This window comes from Mus musculus, chromosome 11, assembly GCF_000001635.26.
Source record: "Mus musculus strain C57BL/6J chromosome 11, GRCm38.p6 C57BL/6J".
NCBI classification, from domain to species: Eukaryota; Metazoa; Chordata; class Mammalia; order Rodentia; family Muridae; genus Mus; species Mus musculus.
Window position 1 is genome coordinate 121,284,597 of NC_000077.6, and position 14,325 is coordinate 121,298,921.

The following is a 14,325-nucleotide window of genomic DNA, read 5'->3' on the forward strand; positions in this document are numbered from 1 at the left end:
TGTTCCTTTACTGTAGGGAAGAGGGATTGGTTGCGAGAAATCTATTGGGAGTGCTATTTTGAAAACAGATTGATAAATCAGTTGAACTTGTTTTGTATAAAGAGACATCTCTAATTTTAAACTGCCTTTCTACTTAGAGACTGCTTAAACATGATTGATTTCCATGGGGCGGTATGTTAGTGTAAAGGTATGGTTTATATGTAAACATAGATGTTGGTGGAGCTTTTGGTCTCTCAGCTCAATGCTCTAGACTGGCCGGCTGTCAGAGGCAGCACAGGAGTAGGGTAGAGGCCAGTGGAAGGATTCTGCGGTGCTGAAGATGGTCCAAGTGTAGCTTTGCTCAAGCAGTGGAAGCTTAGTGCTTTCTTAGTCCTTGCTGGGGGCCACACCTTACCAGGTGGCAGACATTTGATTTTTTTTTTTCCTTTCTTTTTTGTCCTATAATTTTTATTTTTAATGGCTGCTCTGAGTACTCTTTCTGTGTGTCTTTCTATCTCTGTCTCTCACATTCTCTGTCACTCTCTTCTGTCTTTTTGGGGTGAAGGTAGGGTGTCTCATGTGGCCCAGGTTGCCCTTGAACTTGCTGTTTAGCTAGAGCTGGTCTTGAACTTCTACTCCTACCTCCCAAGTGGTGGGTTCACAGACGCGTGCCGTTAGGCTAATATTGTATGAAATTGCTTATTTGTGGTTTTGCTCATTAGATGCCTTGGTATACATGGCTTGTGGTTTTTGAAGTAGAGAGGGCCTCTGTCCTGTGGAGAAAGAAGCTCAGGTGTCGCTCAGGTGGTCGCAGACATGAACTGACCGTCGGGTTCTGTTTTCCAGGTGCACTTTCAGGTTTCCGAGCACAAATATCAAGATAACATTCACAGCCCTATCCAGCGAGAAGAGAGAGAAGCAGGAAGCACCTGAGTCGCCAGTGAAGCCTGTGCAGCCACACATCTCACCCCTGACCATCAACATTCCAGACACGATGGCCCACCTCATCAGCCCCCTTCCTTCCCCCACGGGAACTATCAGGTATAGCAGAGGCACAAGGTGGCACTCTACAGCTGGTTACCAAGAGTCTGCTCAGAGTTTCTGTACTGTAAATTGTGATTCTCCCACGGTGGTAGGTTATAGGATTCCTGTTTCGTCTGTGTCCCTTTGGGTTTGTTCGACTGGGACCATTCTGTGGCCTTAGAACTGGCGTTATCCTTTGGAGTCTGGTGGGTGCAGAGGTAAGGGTTAGGGTCGCATGAGCCCTCCACCACCCAAGACTGATGATTGACAGGGCTTGACTCGTGCAGACCCGGACTGAGGCACTGTGCCTGCTATGAGTCTGTGGTTACATTGTTGTGTCCTGTCTAGAGTTTGTGATTTCACTGCCATTGTCTCTGACTTCCTGCTTGTCCCCTGAGCCTCAGAGGGGATAGATGGTCTAAATGCCTTATTTTTGACCGAACTCTCATCTATCAGTGTTTAAGAACTGTGGGCATGCATGAGTTTCTCATTTGCTGATGGATAGAGCATTGAGGGAAGCTGTGGTGGGGTGGGGCTGGGCTGTGTAGGGTAGGGGTGGGGCTGGGCTGTGTGGGGTAGGGGTGGGGCTGGGCTGTGTGGGGTAGGGGTGCAGCTGGACTCAGTCTGGGCCTGTTCTTTCCTTCTTCCTTTCCCCCCCTCCTTTAAATAGTGTCTCACTGTGTCCATAATCTATGTCGATAGCTGAACGGGAACTTGCCGTGGGGACTGGTCTAGTCTGGAACTCAGAGCTCTGCCTGCTTTTGTCTCTGCTTCAGGATCTAGCTCTTAAGTTTAGCTCTGTTTCCAGGTTTTTTGTTTTGTTTTGTTTTGTTTTGTTTTTTATTAATTATATGTAAGTACACTGTAGCTGTCTTCAGACACACCTGAAGAGGGCATCAGATCTCATTACGGGTGGTTGTGAGCCACCATGTGGTTGCTGGGATTTGAACTTTGGACCTTCGGAAGAGCAGTCGGGTGCTCTTACCCACTGAGCCATCTCACCAGCCCCTGTTTCCAGTTTTTAAGTGTATTTTTTCATTGAAGAGCTGGACAGATTATCTAATTATATTTCTTCCAAAACTCCTCCTCATAGACTGAGAGTGATTGAGTCTCTAGGCACTGCATTGAAAATTGAAATCTAAAATGTTAAGGGGTAGACAGCTCATCCTTTCAGAGCACTTTCTGCTCTTGCAGAGAGACCCAGGCTCAGTTCCTAGTTCCATATGGCAGTTCATGAACATAATTCTAGGAGATCCAGCACCCTCTTCTGGCCTTCACCAGAAGTCACCAGGCTTGTGTGTAGTACACACACACACACACACACACACACACACACACACACACACACACTTACTTCAAAATGTAGCATAAATCTTTCAAAAAAGATTTTTTTAAGTTTGGGGCTGGAGAAATGGCTCAGTGGTTAAGAGCACTGGCTGCTTTTCCAGAGGATCAAGCCCCAGCACCCACATTAGCAGCTTACAGCTGTCTGTAACTCCAGCTCCAGGGGCCTCATGCCCTCACACAGGTGGCACACATGCATGCAGAACACCAATGCACATAGAATATTTTTTTAAAAACGAAGTTCCTAGCCGGGTATGGTGGTGCACACCTTTAATTCCAGCACTCGGGAGGCAGAGGCAGGCGGATTTCTGAGTTCGAGGCCAGCCTGGTCTACAAAGTGAGTTCCAGAACAGCCAGGGCTATACAGAGAAACCCTGTCTCAACAAACCAAAAAAAAAAAAAAAAATGAAGTTCCTATTGGCTGTAATGGCTCACTCTCTCCAGCAGGACACTGCCTTCCCACAGTTTGTCTTGACAGTTGTGTTTCCTTTCATGTAGGAAATATTGCTATTCTCATTTTTTTTCAGTTTAACTAGACATAGTAGCCCCCCAAAATCCCAGTACTTCAGAAAATGAGGCCAGAAAATTGCTGCACACTTAAAACCAGCCTGCAGCATAGAATGAAGGAAGTATTGTCTCAAGAAAAATAAATGGGGCTAGAGAAGTGGAGTATAGAGGAGTGGGGGATAGAGGCATGGCATATAGAGGAGTGGGGGATAGAGGCATGGCATATAGAGGAGTGGGGGATAGAGGCGTGGGGGATAGAGGAGTAGGGGATAGAGGCGTGGGGGATAGAGGCGTAGGGTAACTCCAGCTTTAGGAGATCCCACAACCTATCCTGGACTCCTTTAGACATGCACTTAGCATACATGTGGGCAAACCACATAATAAATAAATCTTTAAAGAGAAATGTTTGTTTTTCCTGACCCAGCTCGTTAAGGAAGAACAATACCATGCTTCCTTTAAAGGGCTCTTCTCTCTTCCACAGTGCTGCCAACTCCTGCCCATCCAGTCCTCGCGGAGCAGGGTCTTCAGGGTACAAAGTGGGCCGTGTGATGCCATCGGACCTCAGTTTAATGGCTGACAACTCCCAGCCAGAAAATGAAAAGGAAGCGTCAGGTGGAGACAGCCCAAAGGTAAATGTTTTATAGTCGTGGATTTGGGGGGCATTATGCAGATACTGGTAACTAGTCCTTTGGGAATAAATACCATGTTGTTTTTGCTAGGTTTCTCTTGCTGTGATAAAACACTAGCAAAAGCAGCTTGGGGAGGAAAGAGTTTGTCTTGCATTTCCATGTAATGGTTCACCATTGAGAAAAGTCAGGGCAAGAATCTGGAGGCAGAAACTGAAGCAGACACCATGGAGAGGAGTCCTGCTTGTTTGCTTGCTTACAGTCCAGAGCCACCTGCCCAGGGGTGGCACCGCATACAGGGGTTGGCCTCATTCACACCAATAATTAATCAAGGAAAAAAAAAAGCCCCACAGATATGTCCAGAGGCTGCTCAGCTCGAATGGAGGCAAGCCCTCAGTTCAGGGCCCTCTTCCCTGTTGGCCCTAGTTTTTGTCAAGGGGACAAAAGCTGTCTGGCACACTGACTTGTGCATCCTTGTGGATTTGATTCTCATGTCATTCTGAGTGTGACATAGGCATCAGGATTTGTAGTGCATTTTTAAAAAATTATTCAACACATTTGTGAGGCTCCCTGGGCAACTGTAGACTACGTGAACTTGCTAGTGACACAGAAGGGAGTTGCTGTGGTGTTAAGTGAGAAAAAGCATAATCGGTATATATTGCTACTTTCGCCTTATCATTATAAATGTGACATACTCACAAAGAACACAAAAGAGCCATGGAGTGAGCAGAACATAGCGATGTTCCTGCACACACAGCGGCAGGCTTAGGTGCAGGCTTGAAGCGTTGCAGTAGAAATATGATGGCTATAATACCAGAACCGAGAGTGGTCTGTGAGCAGCTGTGCAGACTCAGGGCCTGGCAGCAGCTGCAAAGTTTGCTTTACACGTATGGTGATATTCTGACCATTTTCTATGTTAAATTATTTAAGGAATAAAATGGTAGCATACACCTTTAATTTCAGCATTTAGGAGGGAGAGCCAGGAGGATCTCTGAGTTCAAGGCCATCTTGGTCTACATAACAAGTTTCAGTTTTTATTGGAGGCATATAGTGAGACATTGTTTCTAAAAGTGTGAGGACAGTGTTTTTTAAAGGCCAGCTTAGCAGATAAAGGCGGATGATCTAAAGTTTGATTCCTAGGGTCCACATAGCAGGAGAGGAGAATTGACTCCTAGAACAAATAAATAACATCCTTAGAAACATGTAAGAAAAAAGTGCTAGGAAATACGTTGACCTTCTGAGCAGGGATGGAGGCTTAAGGCTCCAAGTCACATGGTGGGTGCAAGGAGAGCTGCTTAGCCACTGGGGGCTCAGACTTGGGTTCTCTTCCTAGAACTTGGTGTCTTCCTGTGGGTGCTGAGGCAGAGCCTTTGTGGCCTGAGGGATAGCAAATAAGTGCTAGGAAAATGTCAGCCATTTAAGGTGGGCCATGGGGGTCTTCTGGATGCTGACTGTAGTGGGGTGTTAAGGTTTTCTATTGAGAGAATTGAAAAACATGTCTGCACCATCAGCTTCTGTCTGAGCTGTCATCAGCGCTCTTCCTTTATGCCCTCTGATTTTTCCCTTATCCCTAAGTGCATCTCTACTGAGATGGGATTCAGTGTCTTACTCTGTAGGCTGACCTTAACTCAATGTGTAGCACTAATGGTTTGCTTTAAAAACTGTAAATTCTAAAAATACAAGGCCGGGTTGGGGAAGAGTCTGGAGACATGGCTTAGCAGTTAAGAATACAAACTGCTGCTCTTCCAGAGGACCTGGGTTTAAATCTCAGCCCCCACATGGGACTAACAACTGTAACTCCAGTTCTAAGGGAGCTGCGCTCTCTTTTCTGTCCTACACGACATTACACGCACATGCTGAATAGACATCCATTCAGGTATCACACCTACACACTAAGTACATAAGTTGCATACTTTATGAGCAGTATACATCCTTACAGTGATGGTGATGAAGCCCAGGAGGCCTTATGCTGAGTGTGCTTTGAATAAGTGGCATTATTTGAATGTGCTGCCCTCTAGAGTGCTTCTTTTCATTTACATTGTTTTGATATTTCCCAGTGCTGGTATGCATTTTCTAGAAGTTCATACAGAAACTAGGCTCCTACATAGACATGTCCTCATATGCAGAAGCTTGGCAGTAGATGGGCATTTGGACAGTCCTACCTCAAGTGCTCTTGTGACTTCTGATGTGTGGAAAGATCCCTGTTAGAACCACCGTTGTGCTGTGCTTGCTCCCAGTCATACTTGGCCATGCCCCTTCCCTTCTGTGTCACAGGGCCCTCCCTTCCTGACTTGTACTGCTCTGGGCTCCCTGAAGCCCAGTGGCTTTGCTTATCTTTATTGTTTTGTTCTTATCATTTAAATTTTCTCCTTATGTGATTTGTTTGTTTGTTTTGTTTGTTTGATACAGTTTTTCTAAGTAGCACTCCTAGCTGTCCTGGAACTCTCCTTGTAGACCAGGCTGTCCTCAAAGTCAAAGAGATCTGCCTGCCTTTGCCTCTAGAGTGTTGGCCCCTTATGTGATTTTTAATCTTTCTATATATATTACAAATTTCCAACTAACTTTTCTCAACGTTTCCCATTATCTTACTTTTATAATAAAAACGCTGTTGGAAGAACACATAAAGAATCTCTTGAATCTTAGGTGCTTTTTTTTTTTTCTAACACAGGATGACTCAAAGCCACCTTACTCCTATGCACAGTTGATAGTACAAGCAATTACAATGGCTCCTGATAAACAACTTACCCTAAATGGGATTTATACACACATCACTAAAAACTATCCATACTACAGGACTGCGGACAAGGGCTGGCAGGTAAGTCCGTTTCAGCTTGCTGTAGGTGCTGCCTTTTCTAACTGGGATGTACACTAGAGAGGTCATTAAGAAGGGAGTCTCCACCGAGAGCGGAGGCCTGACAGTGTCCTGCTCTTTGGTAGAGAAGGAGCAGCAGTTCTGGAGAAAATGGAAACAGATGCTTTTACTCTCTGGGAAATAAATGTTTCCCTGGGATACATAAAGCCTAGGGGATTTTCATTTCTGTTTGTTGAAAATGTTGGGGAATTTTTTTTTTTCCATTTTTTATTAGGTATTTCGCTCATTTACATTTGCAGAAAATGTTGGGGAATTTAAACTAAAGTCTGTTCTCGCCTTTCACGTTTATCCACCTGTGCCTCTTGAAATACAGGAACTTCACATTTCACAGAGACTGGTTCTTAAGTTGTTTTACCATGGTAATCCTGACTTTGTTTTTAGAATATAGCATTTATACTTGGCCTGTATATAATACAGAGGCGGGCAGGACCAGTCTAAGTTACAGTTTCCCCTGTGAAGAGCTTCCAGCCTCTTCACAATGCCAATGTTCTGCAGCCTGGGTTCCCTGGAAGGTTGCTGGTGCTGGTAGTGGTTTTTGGGTTTTATTTGTTTGTTTTGAGGTGGGTTTTTGTTTGTTTGTTTGTTTGTTTGTTTTTGAGGAAGGGTTTCACTTTGTAGCTTTCTGGCATTCCTAAAACTCACTGTGTAGACCAGGCTAGCCTTGAACTCTTGAGAGCTCTGCTTGGCTTTGGCTCTCAGGTGCAGGGATTAAAGGTATGCACCACCACACCTGGGTATCTAGTATATATCACCATTTCCTAGACGTGTAGAAAACTTTGGGAATTGAGGTAACTTGGGAAAGGGAAAGTTGGCCATGACCAGTTTTAAACAGCAACAAAAACAAAGAAGGGAGGTGTAGTATGATTTTTTTTTTAATTCATAAAATAACCGATAACGACAGCAATGTCACTTTGAAGCTTTGATTTGATAATCATCACCTTTCAAAATGTCCAGTGGAGATTATAATGTGGATATGTGGGGTAATTTTTCTGCTTATTGTAAGGAAAAACATTTAACAGTTAATTTTTATATACCTTTTACACTTTTTAAACATCTTATACTTTTTATGAATTCTTCTGCTTGCTGGGCAGTGGTGGCGCATGCCTTTAATCCCAACACTCGGGAGGCAGAGGCAGGCGGATTTCTGAGTTCAAGGCCAGCCTGGTCTACAGAGTGAGTTCCAGGACAGCCAGGGCTGTTAAACAGAGAAACCCTGTCTAAAAAACAAAACAAACCAAACAAAGTGTTATACTCTAGAACACTCTGTCCATCAAGTTGAGATCTGTCTGCTTCTCCTGAGTGCTGGGTTAAAGGTGTGTGCTGCCATGCCCCACTGAAGCCCTTTTTACCTGCACATGTAGAAATGTGTTAAACTGGATCCTTGCTATTGACCTTTAAAGAGTCTTTAGTCACAGAAGGTGAAAAGTAAGACCGTCACCTTTCCACCTTCCCTTCCTGGGCTGCACATACTGCTGGACAATCCCCAGAACGTCACTGGATTTGGGGAACATTGCCATAGTCTGTTCTGTGTCAAGGGCCTTAACATAATGCATATTGAATTCCAGCTGTATTGACTATGTTTTAATCTGTGGAGATAGGCTACAGGCCAGAGATGTTGCTCATCAGTAGAATGCCCAGCATGTTGTAGGTTTGATCCTAGCACTTTCCTGTCCTCCATGGAATGAAGTTTGTGCTTAAAACACTCATGACTTTTAAAGGTCCCAGAGAGCATTGACTAATTTGTCCACTCTGTCCCATGGGATACTGTGGAGCACAGTCAGTGTGTGCATGTGAGGACCCTTAAGGTCTAAGGGCTTGTTTTCATTTGTTTATGTTCAGAATGCTGATGATTTGAAATACCAGTTCCCAGGGGCTTTGAGATGAGGTAGTTTTGAAATCTTGAGTAAGACTCAAGGTATGTGATTGTTTATGTCTGTGTGTTTCTGGTATATATTGTACTTTTCTTGCTAAAGAATTCTGTTAACTCTTGTTTTCACTCAGACATGTTCTTCTCTGTGCAGATCAAGGTTCATAAAGATGACTTTCTCTCACCTGAGTGTGGAATATTTATTCCTACTGGCTCCAGATAATTTAGTGTGAGAGAGACCAGCTGTCTGGAATCTGTTTTAATTCATAGACACGCACCCTTGCCTACCCACCCCACAAGGTCTCTCTATAACAGCCCTGGCTGTCCTGGAACTTGCTCTGTAGACCAGGTTGGCTTTGAACTCAGATCCGCCTGCTCCTGCCTCCCAGGTGCTGGGATTAAAGGCGTGTGCCACCACTGCCTGGCTTGATGGGTTTGCACTTGTAAATTGCTCCTGTCCTCGTTTGGTCTTGTATTGCCATGAGAGCTCAGCTGCTTTTCTAAAAGCATCTCTTAAATCTACGTCAGACCATATTTATTCTGACTGTTCTCTGGGTCAGGAGGAAGGCTTCTTAACAGAAGAAAGTTAGATTTCCAGGGCTGAAGAAATAGATCAGCTGGTTAAAAAAAAAAAAAAGAACAATGTTTGCAGGAGGACCTGACTGAGTTCCATTTTCAGAATTAATGTAAACAGTCTAGGGTGCTGGGGAGGTGAATATGGGCCTCTCCTTTGGACTTACTGGCCTATTTGGCAAGCTTTAGGCCCTGTTGGAGACCCTGTATCAAAATATCTTGGTGTGTTTGGCTCCTAAGGAATGAAGCTCAAGGTGGTTTTCTGGCCTACACACACACTTAGGCACAAGTGCACGGAGGTGGGTTTTCACCTGAGTCCTGCTCTCTAGCAGCTTGTGTGGAGGATAGAAGTCTCCCTTCTCATCTCAAATGCCCTGCATCTATAAGACTGCCTCTTGGTCTAACTTTTAGGATATTACAGGGTCTCTGTGTTGAACAGCTATTTTGTAATTTGCAGAGGAAATTTTACCACAAAATGGGGCAATTAGATTGTATAGAAAGAACAGCAGCCCTCTTTTGTTTTTGAAGAAAGACAAAGAATTATTCTTAAGATTACATTCATTTGTAAGAGCAGATTGAAGGTACATTTATCTTGACCATAGTATGTGGGCCTAAAATAATAACTAAAAATGGGTGTTTTTCTCTTTGTATCTGAACTAAGAATCATGTTGTTTCCCCCATTTGTAGAGTATTGGATAAGATATTACAGGTGCCCACTTATGGATTTGACCTCATGCTGTGTGCAGATTCTCGGGAAGGGGGTGGTTAGGAAGGCACCCAGACTGGGTGGGGCTGTTAATATTCAGACCTGTAAGGAGCAGTTCCTGACCCCCAACCACTGCAACTGCATGAGTGTCCACAGCACATGACAGGGAGAGAAGCAGCCTTCAGGGTTCCTGTTAGACAGAAAGCCCGGTTACTGCTTCCACATTCCCACTATGCTAATAACGTGCAAACTTAAGTTGTTTCCTGAGCTAGTGTAGCTGAGCTCCCTGAACGTCTTTATCCCGTGGCTTTGTGTTCTGAGTGGGACTGGAGTCTTCAGTAGAGGGACCAGCTTAACCACAGGGGCTTTTCAGGTGGTGGTTTCGAGTCGACTGACTTATCTGAATGATTCAGATTTTGGAATATTTGCCTGTCTATAACAAGATATCCTGGGGGAAAGAACCAGTTTAAACATGATGTTCATTGATTTTTTTTTTTTCCCTGTATACAGTTTTATCACATCTCTTGTGTGCCAGTGCCTAATGGCAGTGTGGCAGGCACATGGGGACAAGTGGGGACTTTCTGCTGGGAGCATCATGTTTCCTCAAAGTTTTGGATTTGGGTTTTTTAATTAGGGATGCTGAGCCTATGTTATCTTTGTTTGGGTTGCTTCTCTTGACATACAGCCTTTGACTCTGCCTCTCCTCCAAACCTGAAAGGTCTGAATGCAGCTGGTGAAGGTTTGCCTTCTGTGTTTGATGGGCACCAAGAACAGCCCCCTTTGATTTTCTGGAATTGGAAGAAAGGTTGGTTGTCAGCAGTACCTGATAACAAAACATCGAAGCACTATATGTCGGTTTATTCCAGTATGCTGAATCTCAGCGGGTCAGACACAGCCAGGCCCCTTCACGCTGCCCATGACCTGACTCAGGGCCACAGTCAGAGGCCTTGTTTCCTACCTGTGACTCACTGATTCTGGAGCAGTCTCTGGGAAAGACTGTAAAGGAATACTGGACATTTGTTAGATTTCTTAGCTGCCTCTGACAAGTTAGAACTTCGGGCCATGGCTAGTTATTATTATGTTAGAATATTAATGGGGAATAGAGAAAATGGAGGCTTTTTGTATATCCCCAGATTTTAAGTTATTACCATTTTGAAACTTTGATTTTTAAATGTACTCAAAGGTCTAAGGATATGAGACAGTAGCTGTGAATTTATGACGTTTGTCCTGTGTTTACTTCAGTGCTGTGGCCACAAGTCAGGGGGATACAAGTCAGACACTGTCTGAGACCCTTGGAAACCCAAAGCTAAACTTTTTGAAGAAGAATGATGGCTTAGGAGTTGGTTTTTCTCTCCTTCCCCAATGGAATTATTGATGAAGGTCAAATAATCACATGGATGTACTTTGGAAATACAGAGCCAAGTACTGGACTGGAAGGTGGAGTCACTTATAACTCCTGGGCTTTGCTGACTTGCTAAACAAGTACTTTATACTATACTGATGTTCTTTAAATGGCATGACAGATTCTTTCATCGAAAATACAAAGTAACAAACATTTTAAAGGGGTGGCTTATGTCTGCTGTTTGTCTCCAAACAGAAAGAATTGGCAATATAGTCTTGACTCCCGTCTGACCGAAGCCAAGGTGGTAGTGACAGGCCTGTTTCCTACCTTGAAAGGAAGAAATGGGAAATGGCAGAGCCTTAATCCTTCTCATGCTCAGGTTCCCCCTCCCCACACGAGATTCCCTGAGTTGTGGCCACAAAGGCTCCAACCCACATCAGTCTCACTCAGCTCATCACCAGGGAGGCTGGGTGTTGAGGCCTCTCTGTGTCTGCATTTGAGCACCTAGGTTTCTGCTTTACAGGGCAGTAAGGCTTGGGCACATCTTCATTTCTCAACAAAGTGAATCCTACGTATTTTTTTATGTTTCATAGAATTCAATTCGCCACAATCTCTCTCTGAACCGTTATTTCATCAAAGTGCCACGTTCCCAGGAAGAACCAGGCAAAGGCTCCTTCTGGAGGATAGACCCTGCCTCCGAGAGCAAGCTGGTAGAGCAGGCTTTTAGGAAAAGACGGCCTAGGGGCGTGCCTTGCTTTAGAACCCCCCTGGGACCTCTCTCCTCTAGGTAAGGACACAGGAACCAGAGCCTGCACTCACTGTCAGTAATACCACTTCAGCATGTTGGCAGAGATTCCTTCCAAACAGAAGATCTGCGGATGCCCGTACTGGTGTTGGGGTGGGGAACTGGGAAAAGGTTGGTTATGTTTCTATTTCCTATCGCCTTGTTCACCTGTACTGCTTGCTGTTCCCTTGAACTTAATGTATATCTTAAAAGTAATTAGACTCCAGGAGGCAAGGTCATGGAGCCACATGGTAGTTTTCATTTCTTTTGGTATGTGAACAGTTCTTTAAAGTGACTTCCAGTTTTGTAAACTCAAGATTTCTCATTTGCCTGATTTTAAAACCATATGTTTCACATTCATTAAGAATGTTTTTAACCTGAAAGAAATGAGGTTATTAGAAGCCTTAAAGCCCCACAGTCTGCTCACTGCGGAGTCCTGCTGACTGGTTCCTTAGAAACACTGCTCTAGAGGGTAGCAGCCTTCTCATGGAACTGAGCAACCTGTGTGGCATGCGTGGCCTAGCGCTGGTACTGTCCATTGAGCCTCACTGGGTCTCCACAGAGAAAGTCAGCCACACAGACCTGGGCTCAGTTGGCAGGAGACAGAGGCTTCCCTTTATAAAGATTAAATGAATGGACACATCCTTTTTAGAGCATCACTGTAAAATACCCCTGTCTTCTTTTGGTGACCCAGGAGTGCCCCAGCTTCTCCCAACCATGCCGGAGTGCTGTCTGCTCACTCCAGTGGCGCCCAGACCCCCGAGAGCCTGTCGAGGGAGGGCTCCCCAGCCCCCTTGGAGCCTGAGCCTGGCGCCTCACAGCCCAAGCTTGCCGTCATCCAGGAGGCCAGGTTTGCCCAGAGTGCACCAGGTGAGAGAGACCCCAGGAGAAGGAAGAGGGGCAAAGGGGCTGGGAGTGGGGCCAGACAGAGATGCCTGCATTTGGCACTTTGTGTAAGTACCTGAGTGTTGTGTGGATGGAAAGTTTTGGAAAAACCGGTGGCACTGGGATTTTTTTCTTTCCTTTTTTAAATCGGCATGCAGGTGTGGTAGTGAGTGACTATAGTATTACCCAAGAGGCTAAGGCAAGGATTGTTGTGAGTTTAAGGCCAGCCTGGCGTATATAGTGGAACCCTGTTCCTAAAAACAAAACTAAAAAGAATCGGTATTTCTTAATGGCTTTCTTAAAAAAAAAAAAAAAAAAAAAAAAAAAAAAAAGCCCTTTCCTCACCAAAAGAAGTTAGAGAAACTAGGCACTGATTGGAACAAAGATGTATCCCATTTAGTGAGTAGATGAATATTTCCAGTTTAGTTGCAGATCCACAATATAGAATAAAATGTGTATCTTAGTAAAGCTAGAAGATGGGCATTCTGGCGGCTAGGCTCAATGGCCCAAAGAGACCCTGCCCTGCCACCTGTCTCCAGCTGCTGATGTCCACTTGCTGAGAACCAGGAGGGCAGTGGCTCTGACTGCCTGTGGCTGTTTCTGAGTTTTGTGCCTCTGTCCTACCAGAATGAAAGTGTTGGTTTGGATTGGGGATTTAGCTCAGTGGTAGAGTGCTAGCCTAGCAAGCGCAAGGCCCTGGGTTCGGTCCTCAGCTCTGGAAAAAAAAAAAAGAAAGAAAGTGTTGGTGTTCTGGGTGCAGATGGCATGCCTTTAGGCCCTCACAGAGGGCATATTCTTGAAGGAGGAAAGAGGTATTGTCAGAAATCAGAATAAAACAGTTTGCAGTTTTTATTAATTAGATCTAGAAACTAAATGTCCCTGTGAAGACAGTACATCTGAGCAGAAGAGATAGATGCACAGTGGTTGAGAGCATCTCCTGCTCTTGCCGTGGTCCTGGGTTCAGGTTCAGGTTCAGGTTCTAGTATGCACACTGTGTTTCAGTTCTGGTAGATTCAGCGCCATCTTGAAACTTCTGTGGGTACCAGGCACACATATGGTGCACTGACACAAAAGCAAGCAAAACACTTAAGCAGATAAACAAAAATAAATCTCGAAAAAATTTAATAAAATGTTATTGTCTCTCCTTTGTTTTTTTTTTAAGATCTATTTATTATTTATATGTAAGTACACTGTAGCTGTCTTCAGACACACCAGTAGAGGGAGTCAGATGTTATTACAGATGGTTGTAAGCCACCATGTGGTTGCTGGGATTTGAACTCAGGACCTTCATAAGAACAATCAGTGCTCTTAACCGCTGAGCCATCTCTCCAGTCTCTCCTTTGTAATGTTCTGTATTTTAAAGTCTAGTGTTCATGTTAGGAAGAGCTTCGTGTGGAAACTGTAAGATTAAGGAGCCGTGCAAGCTCAATACTGCTCATGTTGTCTCCCAACAGGGTCACCTCTCTCTAGTCAGCCCGTCTTAATTACTGTCCAGCGGCAGCTACCCCCGGCCATTAAGCCTGTCACCTACACTGTTGCAACCCCAGTGACCACACCCACCTCTCAGCCACCTGTTGTGCAGACGGTCCATGTTGTTCATCAGATACCAGCAGTGTCAGTCACCAGTGTGGCTGGACTGGCCCCAGCAAACACATACACAGTTGCTGGACAAGCTGTGGTCACTCAGGCTGCGGTGCTGGCTCCTCCTAACCCTGAACCACAAGAGAATGGCGACCACAGAGAAGTCAGAGGTGAGCAAGGAAAAAAATCTCCCATTAGTTTCTCATTCCTGATTCACCCAAGACCCCTGGGATCAT

General features: G+C 44.8%; 1 protein-coding gene across 10 annotated transcripts in view; it reads left to right on the forward strand.

Moving 5' to 3' along the window:
• Foxk2 (forkhead box K2) overlaps positions 1–14,325 on the forward strand; it is a 49,914-nt gene that overhangs the window by 24,610 nt on the left and 10,979 nt on the right. For 6 of the 10 annotated variants that reach the window (NM_001080932.3, NM_001363033.1, XM_011249218.1 and 3 more), the window contains 6 exons: positions 826–1,020; positions 3,335–3,482; positions 6,148–6,294; positions 11,433–11,626; positions 12,318–12,493; positions 13,963–14,259. In NM_001080932.3, coding sequence (NP_001074401.2) covers positions 826–1,020; positions 3,335–3,482; positions 6,148–6,294; positions 11,433–11,626; positions 12,318–12,493; positions 13,963–14,259 — 1,157 coding nt within the window. Of the gene's footprint in view, positions 1–825; positions 1,021–3,334; positions 3,483–6,147; positions 6,295–10,215; positions 10,303–11,432; positions 11,756–12,317; positions 12,494–13,962; positions 14,260–14,325 lie in introns of all 10 variants that reach the window. The other 4 variants (XR_003949496.1, XR_879734.1, XR_003949498.1 and 1 more) reach the window with 3 other exon arrangements.